Source organism: Peromyscus eremicus, unplaced genomic scaffold, assembly GCF_949786415.1.
Source record: "Peromyscus eremicus unplaced genomic scaffold, PerEre_H2_v1 PerEre#2#unplaced_3675, whole genome shotgun sequence".
Lineage (NCBI taxonomy): Eukaryota > Metazoa > Chordata > Mammalia > Rodentia > Cricetidae > Peromyscus > Peromyscus eremicus.
In genome coordinates this window covers 1-17,475 of record NW_026737908.1, presented here as the reverse complement: position 1 = coordinate 17,475, position 17,475 = coordinate 1, and the positions used below count along the sequence as shown (strand labels likewise).

Below are 17,475 nucleotides of genomic sequence, written 5' to 3'. Positions count from 1 at the left end.
GCCTTGCTGACACCTTCCTAAATTGGAACCCCATATTTTGCTTCCTGTGGAGGACTTGACAATCTCATGTTTTGGGGGCTCTTGGGAGACCATGAAAGCCTAGACAACTTTTTAAAAAAGATTTATTTTATTATGTGGATATGTGTGTCTGCATGTGGGTAGGTGTATGGGAGTGCAGGTGCCCTCAGAGGCCAGAGGATTCAGAGCCTTTGGAGCTGAAGTTATAGGCAGATGTGAGCATGCAAGAACAGTAAGCACTCTTAACTTTAGAACTATCTCTATGGCCCACATTTTTACTTTTTAAAAGATTGATTGATTTTATTTTACAGGTATGAGTGTTTTGTCTGCATGTATGTGTGTGCACTGAGTATCTGGTGCCTGCAGAGGCCAGAAGAGGGCATTGGGTGCCTTGGAACTGGAGTTACTGATGGTTGTGAGCTATGATCTGGGTGGTGGGAATTGAACCCCTGTCCTCTGGAAGAGCAGCAAGTTCTCTCAACCACTGAGCCATCTCCCCAGCCCATGATTTTACCTTTTAAGAGAAGATTAACATACGTGCACCTATAAAGCTTTATATGTTAATTTTGTGAGTGACAGGTTTGGGGAATGTAGTAGCATTGTGGTTTTCCATCTATAAATATTAGGTTTGAGTCACTGGTTACCATATTAGCGCAGAACCATATGTCCATACTTCTCAAGTGTCCAAGAATCATTTACCGTCTGCACATGCAGAGCAGCGAGGGGGTGCTTTAGAATGGGGTTTTGTTCTGAGAAAGTTTGGAGGATGATGCCTGAAGTGGAGGGTCTTAGCGGCCACTGAGGACTTAAGAAACTGGGGAAGGGCTGAATTGCGCTTCCAAGGAGGAGTGCTTGTAATAATTTCAAGCCAAGCTTAATAAGAAGTATGTCATGATGTAGTATTATGTATAGCATAAGCATATTATTACATGTGTTCACAGTATATATGTTTATTTGTAAAATATATACACAATATATTATATAATTTATATATCACATAATATACCATATTAAATAGTAACACTCAATAGCTATATTAATATTAGTCATTCTCATTGGCGTAATTTAGCTTTATATATTTATATTTTATGTGATATATTTATATAATATAAAAATGTTAACATAAATTAATGATTGACCTTTTTATGATATCATATTCTTATAATATCATGCTTAAATAATATTAATATTTAAATTACTCTCAATTAAATAAAATTTAAAATTCAATTTGTCCCACATGGCTGGTGGCTGTTGCACAGGCTGATAGAGATTAGAGGCTGTTTTCATCCTATAGGAAGCTGGACTGGGAAAAGCTCCTTTAATGGGTTATCCAGTGCCGTCTGGCTGTTGGAGGTTGATTGGGCATATCCCCCTGTAGGAGACAGGGGTGGGGGCGGTGGTGGGGGTGGTGGGTAGTGAGGGGTGGTGGTAGTGGTGGTGGGGGATGAGGGTATGGGGTGAGGATTGTTGTAGCATGATTGGATAAAATAATGGTTTGATGCGTTGCAGCTCATACACTCCTGCTCAGTTGTCACCCCACAAAGCAGAGAAGCTTCTGGAAATGTGCCCCTGATTTTGTGTGGGAGAAACCCAGGAGCCCTGTAGCTCTGGAGTGGCTTGGCCACCCTCAGTAGCGGGGTGAGAGCCTTGCGCAGGGGAACTAGTGGGTTTAGGCCTGTCGCCTGTAAGCGACCTCTCTGGAGGGAGAGAACACATGAGCCAGCACTAGCTAGGAGAGCCTTTATTCGGCCTCAGTGGCCCCTTCGGCCACTCTCACGGTTAATTCTCTTCTGGGACACTGAGCTTCTCCTTCACCCCACAGGCCACCACAGCAAAGAAGAACTCGGGGAAGAAGGTTCGGATGAACACGGCGGCCTTGGGGATCGGGTTGGCCATGAACACCTCTTGCTTCCTCCTCCGCACCGTGCGCATCACTTCCTCAGCCACCTCCACCGGGTGCACGCCATAGGCCAGCTTCCTGCAAAACACTGAAAGCACAGGCTGGGGCTGCTGCAGCTGGTTCACATGCCCCGACTACGAAGATGCTTGGGTGCATCTTTAAAGTCAGGGTTTCCTGACACTCTGCTATCCTCCGGCCTCAAGCCTGGGAAAGACACTTCACCCTCCAGCCTCCGCCGCTTTGTTTACTGCCTCGTTTTCTCCATGGTGCCTTCACAGTGGAGGGGATGGGGACGAGCTTGGGTGCTAAGGAGAAGGAGGGCCTGCCATGTGTGGTGGTGAAGCTGCGCTTGCCTAGGGCCTCTGGTGCTCTTGGCTCCAGGCCAGTTCCTGTTGGTGTCTCAGTGCAGACCCAGAGTTCTGAGTAAGGGGCAATCGCTGTCCTGAGAGTGTTCGGGCTCTTGGGCTAGAACCTTCTTCCCTGCTTCCAAAAGGGAAAATGGGGCCTAGCTCTGTAAAGGGCTTACCCCTAAGCTGTGGCAGAGGCAAGCCTGAGGTACAGGCACACATGACTGGGAAGGCTTAGCGTCCATTCAGAACTGCCTCCTCAGAAAGAGGGAGCAGGGTGGTTCTTAAAGACTACGGTTGTTAGGTCTGGGAAAAGCTGTTGAGCAGGGTGAGTGTCCCCCTCAGCCCTCCCAGGGTCAGTGTCCCGCTCAGCCCTGCCAGGGTCTTCTGGGTGCAGCTTGGGTGTGCTCTCTACCTGGTACCTCAGGCCTAAAGGCTTCGTTTCTCCACCTCCAGACTTAGGGTTCTCTCTCAACTCTTACATTTACAAATGGATGACTCCCAGTTTCTTTGCTCAGGATAAACACGGTAGGAACGGATGAAAGTCGGGCTCACAGTGCTGACCACAACATCGTACTCCTCAACCTCAGCTCTGAGGCAGTCGAAGAAACCCATGATGGCGTGCTTGGAGGCTGCATCTGGAAGAAAGACCAGCCAGAGGTGGGTACAGGAAGGGCTTCTCTGGGCTTGACTGTAGACAAGAGGGCAGACATACATCTTCCTCCCAGCTCTAAGGGGCCTGCAAGCTCCCTGGGTTAAACTGTTAAACTAATTCATTCACTAGCTCACTGGATCTCTGCTCCTGTTGTGTGGCTTGCTGTCTCCTTCATTTAAATCAGCCCTCGAGACCCACAGGTTCCCCAGCCGTGAACTGAAATACTCAGAAAAATAATTGCATGTTCCCTAAACAGGACACTACAACAGCTTCTCCACAGCTGTATTAGGTATTTCATGCAATCAAGAGATGATGGAAAGTTTGCGAGAGGATGCAAACTCCATTTGTAGGGTGTCTGAGGACCACCATTACCATGGATACCGAGGGACCACTGTACACCGAATGAAGAGATAGAGGAGCCATCGTGCCCACTCTATGAAGAATAAAAGAGTCACTGAGAGGTCATGTGATGGCACTAGGTTCCACAGCCAAAGGTGAAAAAGCGTTGGCTAGAATCCTGGCCTCCTATCCCCCATCACTCAGTGGGCCCACCCTCAGAGCTCACAGTAGACCCAATTCCATATTCATGAACATAGGGACGGTTGACCAAAGCCACTTCTTCACACCACTAAGAGGGCTAAAATCAAGATGGACCATCACTAGTGTTGGTGAGTGGAGGAGATTTCAGAACCCTTATGTAATGCTGGCGGGAATGGAAGGGGTGTGTCTGCCTTGGAGTCAGCTTAGGGAGTTTCCTATAAACATTTAAATATAATCCCTTCCCTAGGTTTGCAACCCTGGAGAAGTGAAGCCATGTTCTCAACAGAAACTATTCATGCATGCCTAGAGACTCATTACTCGTAATTCCAAAGTGGTATCAACAGATAGCCATCAATAGATATAGATAAGTAACTTGTGGTATATCCAAGCCATGAAGGATTTGCCGTTTTCAATGGGAAAGATGGCAAGAATTTTTGATGCATGCTACAACATTGTGCTAAGTTTAAAACACACACACACACACACACACACACACACACACACACACACACACACAATCTTTAAGAGCCAATAATGGTCTGTCATGGGGGTGGGGAGGTCAAGAAGTACCACCCTTCTCTGAGGATAGGTGGCTAATTGCTGGTGGGGGTGAGGCAGAGACATTTTCTTCAGTGATGTGACCACTTGTAAGTTACCCATGCTCCCGTAAGGTGACTCCTCATCCATCCCCTGTCAGCAGTGCCAGTGAATCTCCTTGATTCACCAAGCTAGACCTGGGTAGGACTATTTCTTGAGTCTATCATTGGTCATATCACCCAGAAAAAATAAATACAACAGGGACATAACAAAGGTGAGAATGTTTCCGGAGTTTCTCCGATAGTTCCTGGGAACACACCCCTAGAGTCTCCTCCATGCACATCTCGCTTTTGGAGCTGCCCATCTCCTGGGATTCTCAGTGGCAATGATCATGCCTTGGATAAATCCCTTTGGCTATGATATTGCTATTTCACAGATCCTCTTCTTTTTCTCTTCTTTCTTGTCCCCAGTACTAGTCTTTGGAGACAACTTCATAGAGGAAGAGGTGTTTGAGCTAGGGATATATATATATATATATATATATATATATATATATATATATATATATATATATATGTGTGTGTGTGTGTGTGTGTGTGTGTGTGTGTGTGTGTGTGTGTGTGTAAGAGTGTGACCTTCACCTGCAATGTCATGTTGAAGCAGCACATGTCTTTCCACCTGTGGGACTGCACTTTGGGAGGAGAGGAACCTTGTCTATAACATCCCCAAATCAGGGAACTGGGACATGAAAGAAACCTCAGCTGACCCATCTCATCTCTGGATGAGATTCCCCTTATCCTGTATGGTCCCTTGCCTGGTCTAGACCTAACGGTGCTTGCTCTGACACAAGCACACAGCAAGGACACCCCTATTTTGTCTCAGTGACTTACAGGCTGTGCGGAAGGGGATCCCAAACTTGGCTTGGATGTTGTTCACTAACACGATCTGGCCTGTTCTCCTGGAGATCATGTTGGGAAGCAGAACTGGAAGAGACAAGGAGTCCCAGTTAGAAATCAGAGCTAGGCAGGCAGCAGAAGCAGGTCCCCAGCACCACCTCTTGTCACCCATGGCTCTGCTACCTCTTTGCCTTCTAGACAGCAAGGGACAGAGATGGAGTGGTTCCCGGAAGTCACTGGCCCTGTGTTTCTGAGAGACCAGTTGGCTGGCTCATTGCTGGGTGATTTGAAATGACCCACCAGTGCACTAGTTAAGTGACACAGAACTTTCTCCTCTCTCTCCTCTTCCCTCCCCCATCTCTCCTACTCCCCTTTCCTCCCCTCCGTTCTTTTCTCCTCCTCTTTCCTATTTCTCCACTTCCTCCTCCTCCAGTCTGGGTCATCCCTACATGCAGCTTGGAGGGCGTTTTCTTCTCACTTCTCCTATTATTTCAAGAAGACACTTTCTTGTTGGTCCTGACAGGTCTCTTCTGCTGTTTTGAGACAAGATCGCCGCATACAGCGAAGGCTGGTCTGGAATTTGCTGTGTGGCTCAGATAGGCTTTGAACTTGTGATCCACTTGCCCGAGCCCCCCACTGCCGATATTACAGGTGTGCACCACTGCACCTGGCCTCCAGCGTGTCTCTAATTCCTCCTCTTTTGCAGGTGTTAATCTTTTAATAAAGAGAGGGAAGAGCACATGTCCTCTGGGCTGTCTGGGAAGATGCACTTGCTTAGTTCTTAGGTGGCCTCTTGTTGGCTGTGAGCAGAAAGGGTTTAGATATATGCTGCTATGATAACATTTCTTCCTCAGGCAGATTTAATAGAAAATGAGGAAATGTGGAGAAAGATGGTAAGCAGTACTGGCAGAAGGGAAAGAGGTCCGGATGAAAGGGAGTGCTCAGATTTGGAGCTCAGCCTCTCTGCCTTAGAGAAGAGCAAAGGGAGGCCCAGAGCTCCCACCAGACTCTGGCTCCTCAGCACTTGACACGAGGCCTACCCAGAAGAAACCAGTTATGGTGGCCATTCATGATTGTCAACTGGATGATGTCTGGGATTAACTGAATGCACACATAGAGGCCAGAGGTCGACTTTGGGTGTCTTCTTTGACTGTTCTTACCTTTTGAGACAGGGACTGTCATTGAACCTGGATCTTGCTATTTTGACTAAACTGGTTGGCCAGCAAGCTCCTGGGATCCTCTTATCTTTCTCCTGCCCAGAGCTGAGCTTACAACCGTGTGCCACCATGCCTAGCTTTTATGTTGTGCTGGGAATCTGGTCCTCATGCTCACATTGGACCAGCGCTTTACCCTCTGAGCCGTCTCCCAGCCCCATCTCCTTCATTTCTGAAGACAGAACCTTTGACCAGCTCTCACGGTTAGTGAAGAACAACTATAAGGCCTATGTAGCAAAACTTAGGCAAAAGCTGAAGACAGTGGCCCAGAGAGACAGACTCACAGGGGAGCTGTGGATTGGGTACAATGAGAGAGCTACTGAGTGGAATGTGAATCGGGGCAGTTTCACAATGAAGTGAGAATACACCGGCAAGACATTTCCTTTTGTGACCAACATTTACAGTTGGGGACCTGAAAGCTTTCAGTGTTCAAATTCTGAACTTTCTCGGGTTGAAGAACTCTATGTAGAACCAGATGGCCACCTGGTGGCACCATAGGCCTTTCAATGGCATTTGGTGGCCCACAGACCCAGAGGAAAATGAGACTCACAGGACCTTTGGTGAAGGTGATGGGTCCGAAGTAGTTGGCATCCATGATCTTTTTGTCGAGCTCCAGGGAAATCTTATGGGCAGGCCCTTTCACTTTCACGCTGGCGTTGTTGATGAGGATGTCCACACACCCGTAGCAGTCCAGGACCTCTTTGGCAACATCTTGAACACAGCTGATGTCTGAGAGATCCAAGAGGACCAACTTTGGGGTGAATGTCTGCCGGAGCAACGAGAGAGTCAACATGTTTGGGATCACTTCCTTGGAGATGTTGGGGGCCCTCCATCAAACAGCTACCCTGCTGGGAATTCAAAGCCACAGACTAACTAGGAAAACAAACCAAGACAAAGAAGAAGGAGTAAAACAATTGCGGGAAGAAGGAGATTGCTGGAGAATCTAGTTTTGGAGACCAGAGCTGCAATTAAGTGCGGATAAGCAGTAGGAAGTCTGAACTTGTGGCCAGGGCTCCTCAGCTGATCTGACAACTGGGTGACCCTTTGGAGGCTTTAAACTGGCTCCGGTGCTGGCATCATAACTTTGAACCACTTGCTGGGTTTCTCTTGGAAACTGCTGCTTCCCCGTTTGTTTTATAAGGTACAAGAAAATTCAGCACAGCAGCAGGCAGCTACCCCTTGTTTTGGATCAAAACAGTGTATTCCACCCAGCGCTGCTTCTGAAGCATCTATTATGTGCTAGGTGCTGTACCCAGCTCTGGACACTTTCTGTCTTCAAGATGTTACCGGTTTAGAAGTAAAGATGGGGGTGGGGCTTGATAGTACCCTGGAGTCGATGCGACTTTTGGGCAAATGTTAGTTCTGACATATACTCTTGAAGAGAAGGCTCCCATTGTGGATCACATCTGTTCGGGAAACATTTACTGGTCTTCGAGTTCTTTGGGGAGATAGATACACACTCACACAATAAAGGTTCTGAAAAGACAAGCTGAACGGAACTCGGTATTGCCCACACAACTTGGTTTTTTACTGAAAACCTAATAATACCCCCAAGAAATTCTCCGTGTCGCATTCTGTGAGGTTCTAATGGATTCCTCTCCTCAAGTGCCAGGTTTAGCTCCCAGTTCCTTTGAGCTGTTTACAAACAGCAACTTCAAGCTCGGGAGCAAGGGTTGGATTTTTCTTCTTAAAGAGTGCTGAAGGCAACACCTGTAATCTGGGTGGCTTAGGAGGGGGAGTTCCTTGATGTCTTTGATGCTACCGTCACTTAGGTTGCTTGTCTGAACATCAGCTCTATTTGTAATCATAACCCATAGCTGGTACACTTGTTATCTTTTTTTTTTTTTTTGCTGAGTCTGACTTCCATAGACTCTGGGATCGGTGCCCAAGTTCTGCCACGATGAGTGATCAAAACAAGCCAGAGCCTTTTGTTGGGCAGACAGGCCTCTATCTGGGTCAGTGCCATTGACTCTGATTTCTCCCAAGCCACTGTCCCATTTCCCCAGAAACCGCTCCTTAACAAAGACTGAGGCTCGGGGTATCTCAGGCTGTCTGGAGAGGACCTTACCTTGCTGGGGTCAGCCACACTGGTCAAGGTAGCATAGAGGCTCTCCAGCCCCTCCCAGTTCTTTCCACACAGCACCAGTCTTGCCCCACCTGCATGGAACACCCGAGCACACTCTGTGGAGAAGAGGGAAGGGAGGCAAGGTGTGCTGTGTGAATGGAGCCGTAGAAGGGAGTTCCCCTCTTAGGAACTCCTGACGTCCCATCCATCACCACGAGGTCCTACTTCTGGAGAAGTCGTTTCATTCGATCCCCTCCACAGGCTAGATGTTTTAGGGGTCCTGAGGATTGAACCCCAACCTTGCATGTGTTAAGGGATTGCTCTAGCACTGAGCAGTACCCTAGGCTAGGCTGGCTTGTTGGTGTGTTGTGTTTCTAGCCTCAATTTGGTTGCTTCCCTGAAGGGAAGCTCACAGCAGGGAGCAGCAGGCTCTGCTTGCCTGGGAGTTCCGATGATGGACATTCCTTATACTGAAGGAGAGAGTCACTAGCCTTTGAGAACACAGCCCTAGGGACTCCTTAATTTGCAGATACTGGTAAGAGCTACCATGTCTGTTTAGACCACCCGGCCTTCCAGATTTTCTCTGTGGAGAGAGACTCTAGTAAGACTCGTTGCTCACAAGGCCACTCTACACAAAGAACTCCAGGCAACTCAGCAAAGCAGGGAGAGGGAGAGACGGTCCTCCCCAGGGAAGAGCACACCAACTGGTTGTCCAGTGCCAAATGGTCAGCCCTGAAAACATGCACACAAGTAACATCAGATGAACTCAACAGGTCATATCTATACACATGTATATGCAAATACTTATATGCTTGCAATAACAGTTAATGAAAAAAGAGGCCATAAATTTGAAAGAGAGTGGGAGGGGCACATGGGAGGGTTTGGAGGGAGAAAAGGGAAGGAAGAAATGTAATTAAATTACAATCTCAAGAATAAACAAAAAGAAAGACAAAAGATGTTGACTTTGCTTTATGTTTCACTCTGAACTTATTACTGATTAATCCAATATAGGGCTTTCCTTAAGTTTTTAAACATTGATTTATTTATTTGGTAGACAAGTTTGTGTGCATTGGCATGTGCATGCCAATGCACATCTGTGGAGATTGGAGGAAACCTGTGGGAGTCAGTTATCTCCTTCCACCACATGGGTCCCAGGGATGGAACTCAGGTCACCATACTTGGTGGCAAGCATCTTTACCTACTGAGTCATCATCTCTAGAGCAATAGCTGGCAGATATACAGCATTCACAGGTAACAATAATCCAGACACTTTAAAACAATGAAAGCGCACATGTTTGGACAGTTCATTTGTTCTAAGGATGGTTGGGAAAGACATCCATGTGTTTGCTCAGTTAATTCTTACTATGGCCATGGGAGGTACTAACTTTCTGTGGCGGTTTGAATAGGAATGGCCCCCATAGGCTTGGTCACCAGGGAGTGGCACTATGCAGAGGTGTGGCCTTGTAGGAGTAGGTGTGGCCGTGATGGAGGAAGTGTGTCACTTGGGGTGGGCTTTTGAGGTTTCAAATGCTTATCCAGACCCAGTGTCTCTTTCTTCTTGATGCCTTCTGATCTGGATGTTGAGCTCCTGCCTCCTTCTCCAGCACAGTGTCTGCTTGCATGCTACCATGCTTCCTGCCACAATGATGACACTGGACTAAATCTCTGAACTCTAAGCTAGCCCTAATGAAATGTTTCCTTATAGGAGTTACTGTGGTCATGGTGTCTCTTCACAGTAATAGAAACCTCAGACAGTCTCTTGAAGCAGCAGCTGGCAGGAAGAGCTGTCTTGCTTGCATGTGAGAGGCCCAGCCTTTGCACCCTTTTGTCCATCACTTACTGACTGCATTATCTCCTCTTGGAGGAAGTGCCTAGACAGCAACACTATAAAACTGCCAAAACTAGAGCAAAATGTTAACAATTCCACCAGAGGTAAGAAATAATTGACAAAAATGGAGCCAGGTATTGATGAACATTTAGTACCCGCATGATAAAGTTAATATGTTGAGCCAGTGGGAAAAGAATATATTACCTAAAAAATATTTGAGGGGGCTGGTGAGATGGCTCAGTTGAAAGTGAGTACTACTCTTGCTGAGGACCTGAGTTCTCAGCACCTGTCAGCCTGTTCACAACCACCTGTAATTCTAGCTCCAGAGGACCAGATGCCCTCTTCTGGCCTCCAAGGGCACTACACTCACATGCATATACACCTATACACACATACACATAATTAAATAAAACGAATCTTTAAAAAATGATATTTGGGTGCCTATTTGGGAGATAAAAAGCTAGATGCATCATATTATAACATACAAAATAGTTAAACGCAAAAAGAGAACCACAAAAGAGCTAGAGATGAAACTGCTCTCTTGCATTGGGGAAGGTCTTCTGAGCATGCCCAAAAGAAACAAATTGTATCAAAATTGGTTTATAGATTTTATCCTTAAATTTTTTTTTACAGCAAAGACATAAATAAAGAGCAAACAAATTAAGAAAAGTATTTACAACCTATATGTCAGTAAAGGACTTATTTATTCGATATGCAAAGGACTTTTACAAATTAGAAGAATCAACTGGGAAAAAGAAAAAAGCACAGTTAATGAACAGAAGATTAAGGCTCAATACTCATGACATGATAAAGAGATGCAATTTAAACCACACACTAATTTTGACCCATCAGATATTGAAAGACAAAACTGATCACAGTCTTAGCGAGATGTGAGCAGTGGGTTTATCTCACATTCGCTCTAATATATATATATGAATTGCTACAGGTTTTGGAAGAAAAACTTGACTGTATCCTCCAAAGGACTTTGATTCATCAATTTCATTTATGTGTATTCCTTCTAAAGCAACCATTAAGAATGTCTACACAGACACAGTTGTAATATTGCTTATCTCAGTACCACAGCCAACAGTAAAACACTGGAAATAATTGCAAATGTCTCATATAATAGGAGGTTGGTTAAGTCAATTACAGTACATCTAGAAAAAATATTTTCAAACCCTTAAAACTGATTTTACAAAAATGAATCTGTTGGCATGAAAAGAAATTTATATTAAAGTCAGTTTAAAATATAAGAGCTTTAGAAGCAGCTTATCAGGGGCTAGAGAGATGGCTCAGTGATTAAGAGCACTTATTATTCTTACAGTGGACCCGAGTTCAGTTCCCAGTACCTACTTTGGGCATATAAATGCTGTAACTCCAGCTTTGGGTGATCTGACTTCCTCTTCTGGTCTCCTTGTATATCTGAACTCATGTGTACATACCCACACACAGACACACATAAATAAATCTTATTTTAAGAGTGTGTCAAACACAACACTACAACTTGAATGTATATGTTTGTGTGTAAAGCAGGATAGTAACAGGGCATTAAGTTGGAAATTTCAGAGGCACTAAAATACAATAGATATAAAATTCCAAAGCTAGTTGTTAGTGCAAGATGCATGCTTTCAAAAGAAATAACTGTTTTATTAAGTTCATTCCTTATGCCCTAAAATAAGACACAAATGGGCCAAGGAGGAGGAGGAGGAGGAGGAGAAGGGCTTAGGAGGCAGGCTTCTCAGTAGAGGACACGATAAGCTTTTGCCCATGGGCCAGGATTGGGATGTTCTTCCTTCCCATCATCTCCAGGAGAGAAGGCATCTGTGGGTCCTTTGAATGGTTTGCTAAGAGTTCTCTATAGCTGGGACCCAGACCAGATTGGTCTCTATGGAGTTGCCTACCCCTAAACCAGGTCTCAAGGCAAGGAGAACCATGGGAGAAGTCCACATGCTCCACTTCCCAGAGGTGCAGCTGGATGTTTTGATGGAAGCCTCTGAGGGACACAAAGGTGCCCATAATAGAAAGAAGACACTTGGTTCCCACCTTGGCCCAGTGCTGAGGCTGAAACCAGCCGCTATGTCAAGCCCCTATATGTCAAGCAAATACATTCTCACTGAGCCGGACTCCCAGCCATGTGCCCATGCAGCTTGGAGCCATTTTACAATGTGTCCCTTAGGTAACACATCCCTTGCTCTCCTCTATGTCTTCTTTTCTGTTTCTTTATCCCTAGAAAGGTCAGAAACAGTAAGAAGCTTAGGCCAGGGAGAATTGGGGTGGGAAAGGAAATCAAGGAAATTGAACACATTGATTATGAATTAGTCCTGTTTGACTTGCCTGTTGGGGGTGTGCCGTGATGGAAGGCTTGTGTATAATGTGTATTGTATATAACGTATAATGTACGTAATGTCTGTAATCAGAAAGTCAGGAGGCAGTCTGGCCTTTCTTTTCTGTCCAGCTGCAGGAAGAGGTTCCTGTCTGGGCTGATTTGAATGGGATTGATCTGTCCCTGGGCACTCTTGGTCTCCTCCAACAGAACTGACTGAGCCGTCAGCTTCACCAAGAAGCAGAAAGGAAACAGAGCCAAACATCCGCACAGGATGCTCCTCAGGGAGGCAGTTCTATGTGTGTTTTATGTTTTATTACTTAAAATTCATCTTTCACAATCGTGGTCTTGACAATTATGGAATTTTTGTCACTTGGTTTGGAGGGAGAAGGCTCAGCTGTGGTTGTGAGTGGTTGAAGCAGGTATGCTGGGTGTGAGTCAGCCATGATGATCAAATTCTCCATATCAGAGCAATGGGGTAAAGAGTTGGAAGGAGTTTCCCACATTCCCACCACTGCTAAGTGGGGAGAAGAATGAAGACATGATTCAAGAAGTCTGATGTCCAGGAGGGAGAAACTGTTCTCCACATTAGGCTGCCTCTTGACCAATCTGTAGCTGAAGTTATCTCCAGTCCCGCCCGGGGCCAGCAGCCACTCAGACTCAAATAAACACACAGATGCTTATATTATTCATAAACTGTATGGCCGTGGCAGGCTTCTTGCTATCTGTTCTTTCATCTTAAATTAACCCATTTTTATTAATCTATAAGTTGCCACATAGCTTGTGGCTTACTGGTACTTTTACATCTCGCTTCCTCTGTGTCTGGCTGGCGACTCCTGATCCAGCCTTCCTGTTTCCACAATTCTCTTCTCTGCTTGTCCCACCTATACTATACTTCCTGCCTGGCTACTGGCCAATCAGCATTTTATTTATCAACTAATCAGAGCAACACATTCACAGCATCCAGAATGTTTCCACAGCACCAATCCCCACCACTGAGAGGGGGACAGGCTGGGGTTAACTGTCACTCGCCCACTCTCTTTCCTAATGGTGGGGTGTATCTGCAAGGTCTCACTAAGTTGTCCAGGTTGATCTTGAACTTGCAGTCCTCCTGCGTCAGCCTCCCACAGAGCTGGGTTTACCGGCCCACACGAGCAGGCCCACTTGGAAATTCTTCGTTCTATTCTTGTTTTGTTTTTATTGTTTTTGAGACTGGGCCTCACTGCTTAGCCCAGGCTGGCTTCCAGCTGAGTGATCCTGCTGTCCCGCTGCAGTCTCCCAAATGCTGAGATCACAGGATTGATGGGTAGTTTTCTTGTCAGTTTGACTAGATTTGGAATCACCTGGGAGACTGAGGCACACCTCTAGGTGTGTTTCCAGGGTGTTTTTGAGAGGGACGGCTGAGAGGGACAATCATCCTGAATGTGGGGGACACCACCCCACAGGCAGGAGACTTGGGGTGAGTGAAGGGGGAATTGGTGGCGCTCCCTCATTTCCTGTCTTTCCTTCTTCTTCTGCGGTGATGTAAAGGAACTTAGCTCTTCTCTCTTGCCCTGCCTGTCACGGTGGACCAATTCCTTTGAAGCTCTTCTTTCTGTCCTGCCGAGCATTTTGTGGCAGTGCCTCTGTACTCCAACCCTTACATTTATTCATTTGTTTAATTTATTTATTTTTGAGACAGTATCTCAGGTAGCCCAGGCTGGTCTCGAACTCACAGTGCAGCTGAGGATTACCTTGAATTCCTAATCCTCCTGCTAGAATTACAGGTGACCACATCCAGCTTTAGTTTGTTATCAGCTCAGCTCAGTATTTGTCTCCCATCAAGCATTTCAATGCTGACGGTGCCCTTTCCAACTAATAAACACAAACTGGGCACTTACGTGTATGTTTCCTCAGATCTAAGATGCCAAAGAGTGTGAAGCGATTTCTGATTCCGGAGACAGTGAAGTGAGGAAGATTGGCCTGGAGGGCCTATGAGATGTTGTTGTGGATGGCTAGGTTTCAGCAGTGTTTAAAGAAGACTGGCGTCTTGGGGGTTGTGAGAACACAGGCCGGGATAGCATCTGATCAGCTCTTCCTGAAGGCCAAGTCCAGTGCTGAGGTATTTTGATTGTCACTCTTGTCGCAGACCCAATGAGTACAAGGTAACACAGTGGTTGACCTGATTGACACGTGATGGTTTGGGATGAGGACTAGATGTCTGGATTTGGGCTGTTCCCTTGATTTCCCTCGTCTATAACTACCCACAGGGTTCATCCTGGCTCTAAGGTACAGTATGGGCTACGTGTAAGCCACTCCGTGCTTGAGCGGCTTTACTTTTTCTTGCCTTGAGGTTGAAATGGAGCAGCTGGTGTCTGGGATTGCTGTCATCAGCAGCACACGGAAAGCAGGCATTTATTTAAAGTCACACACACCCAGGGTCTCAGGTTACTTGCAAATACTTGGACTTCATTCCTTTCTGCTTCGCATTTCTGCAGGGTTGGGGGAAGAGTCGGGGAGGTGGGAGGTACAAAGAGCCAGTGAGATGCAGTCCAAGAGAACAGTGATTGGAATCTTGACTGCTTGGGCCACATTCTTCGGCAAACACCTGTGGTGTATTTCCTGGGGTCCTGACTTATGTGTGATATAACCCAATGAGATTAAAAAAAAAAACAAAAAACAAACAATAACTGGGACTGTTGAAATAAACACACAACCCTCACCCAAGGAGAACAGTGGTTCCACCTAGTAACACAGAACATTCCAAAGACAGGATCTGAACAGCACCTTTAACGACAAAATGCAGCTAACATTTGCAGGACCATCTACCCAAGCACAGCAGTGGGAACGTTCTTTCCCAGCCCTCTGGGGACAGACTGAATGGCAGGCCACAGCCACACCAGAGAGCAAACCTTGACAAACTCAAAAGAACTGAATCATGCAGAGTTCATTCTCTGGCCATATTGGAACCAAAGTGGAGATCAATTAAACCGATATTCATGAACATACTTATTTGGGTGCCTTCCCTGATCAAATGGCCTCTAGATGCTGGTCCTTAAATGCACTTGTTGCTTGTCTCATTGCTGTGAACAAATCCTGTCAGGAACAATTTATAGGAATAAAGGTTTGTTTACAGGTCCAGGTTTGAGAGGATCCATTCTGCCAGGAAGGCACAGGGCAACAGCTGGGTCTGTGCTGATGGAAGTTGGAGGTGACAGCCTGTGTTGGGGAGGAGAGTTGAGAAGGTATAACCTTCCCAAGCCTGTACCTCATGACCTACTGTTGCCAGCCAGGCCCCTCTTCTAGGGCAGTGGCTCTCAACCTTCCTAATGCTGTGACCATTTAGTACCATTCCTCATGTTGTGGTGACTCCCCACAACCACACAATTATTTTCGTTGCTACTTCATAACTGTAATTTTGCTACTGCTACAAATCACAATGAAAATATCTGCATTTTCTAATGGTCTTTGGTGACTTCTTGAAAAGGTCATTTGATCCCCAAAGGGTTTGCAACCCACAGGTTAAGAACCACTGTGACCTTGACCTAAAGACACCACAGCTTCCAAAATAGCACTCAAAACATGAGTCTGTTGGGGGACAGTGCAGATTCAAAACAAATTTTTAAAAACATTTCTTGAGTGTTTACTAGATGGAAAGCATTGAGGTAGGTGTGGGGGCATTAGCATGAAGGACGCCAGGTCGGTGCTGGTGAGCATGCGCAGAACTTTAGGATGTGGGAAGGCAGGTCTCTAGGGGCCACCTGAAAGGATAGCACAGATAAGGTGGCAGAGAAGGCTCCAGGGACCTGGCCTGCTCCTAGACAAACATTCTACTTGGAGAAAGAGTGTCCCACAGCCCATGACTGAACAGCTTCAGGTGAGTCACTCTCGTGACTTTCCCAACAACACTGTGGTCTTGTGTCTGGTCTGATGGTCAAACTAGAGTGTCCTGGTCCTGGGGAAGATTGAGCTTCGGGTCTGTGTGTCTCCACACCTCCTGAGTGCCAATCCCAGTGAGTCAGGGTAGCCTATTTGGCAATTGCTCCAGAGGCCATATCCACCGTGTTAGGCTTAATGTCTTCACCCGCCATGGCTGACCCAAGGCACACACTCACTGAGACCTCATCCAGCCTCTTATCAGGGAGACATGCTACTTCTGGGGACGAACAAGCAGCAGGCTGTGGGAGAAACCTCAGAGACAGGGCCACAGAAGTTCTCCCAGTGGCTACACCATAGGAGGAAGTGCACCCCGCACCCCCAGAGACTCTAGAAAAGGGGATGCTTAGGACAACATGGACCCATTGGCATCTGTTGGGCAGCTAGTGGATGGTTGGTTATGTGGGTTCTATGCTGGATTAAATAACAAAAATAACAGCAGAAATTGTCATTAATTTATATAACACGATTACACCGCCATCTTTAGGAATAATAGAATCCCGCTAAATCAAAAGGATATTCCTCTCACAAACGACACAAGTAGGAGGGCCCAGGAGACTGTCTTACTTAGGGATTGTGAATGAAAATGCCTTCAAGACCAGGAAGTGAGATGGTGGGAGGCAGTAGTCACGTGGGACACAGTAGGTGTGTGGACTCTGCGGAAAATGTATTCAACATGCCCATCTCTAGCAACACTTGAATGGTGGTGGCCACTTGTTGCAAGTTCCACCCATGTGCAAATTCATTTGCACATTCCAAAGTGGAGACTGCTGTCATCCTTGATCTACACACAGGACATTGAGGTCACATAGGTGAAGGCGCCTGCTACTTAAGTGCTGGAACCAGGATTGAAATCTAGCATCCTAATCTGGTCTCATATCCAGTATGCAGCTCCAACTAGGGCTTGGCATTTCAAGATTTCTGGAAACTCCTGAAGCAATCAAACCCAACACTTTCCTAGCACTGGGCCTTGAGTTTGCAGCCCCAGGCATCCGGACCCTGCCAATCATGGGGCAAGCAAACTTCAGTCTCTCAAAGAGAAGAACCCATTGAGTTGACTCCTCCCTATCAGCAGGTGTGCTCCACACCTCCACAGATCCCTTGTGGGCAGAGATGGACACACGTTCAGGGGAAGCCAGCTTACCCTTTCCCAGTCCTGAGATGGCATCGGTGATGACGACCACTTTGTTCTGCACGGCAGACTTTGACCACAACCTGGACGCCTCCTGATAAATGA

General features: G+C 46.3%; 1 protein-coding gene across 1 annotated transcript; it reads right to left on the bottom strand.

Moving 5' to 3' along the window:
• Window positions 1–1,797: 1,797 nt before the first annotated feature.
• On the bottom strand, window positions 1,798–17,470 carry Dhrs7c (dehydrogenase/reductase 7C; the record flags this gene model as incomplete). Its single annotated transcript, XM_059253234.1, has 6 exons — window positions 1,798–2,006; window positions 2,748–2,903; window positions 4,888–4,980; window positions 6,663–6,873; window positions 8,176–8,288; window positions 17,383–17,470. Coding segments are annotated over 6 exons (870 nt in total), but the record flags the coding sequence as incomplete, so codon positions are not given.
• Window positions 17,471–17,475: the final 5 nt, after the last annotated feature.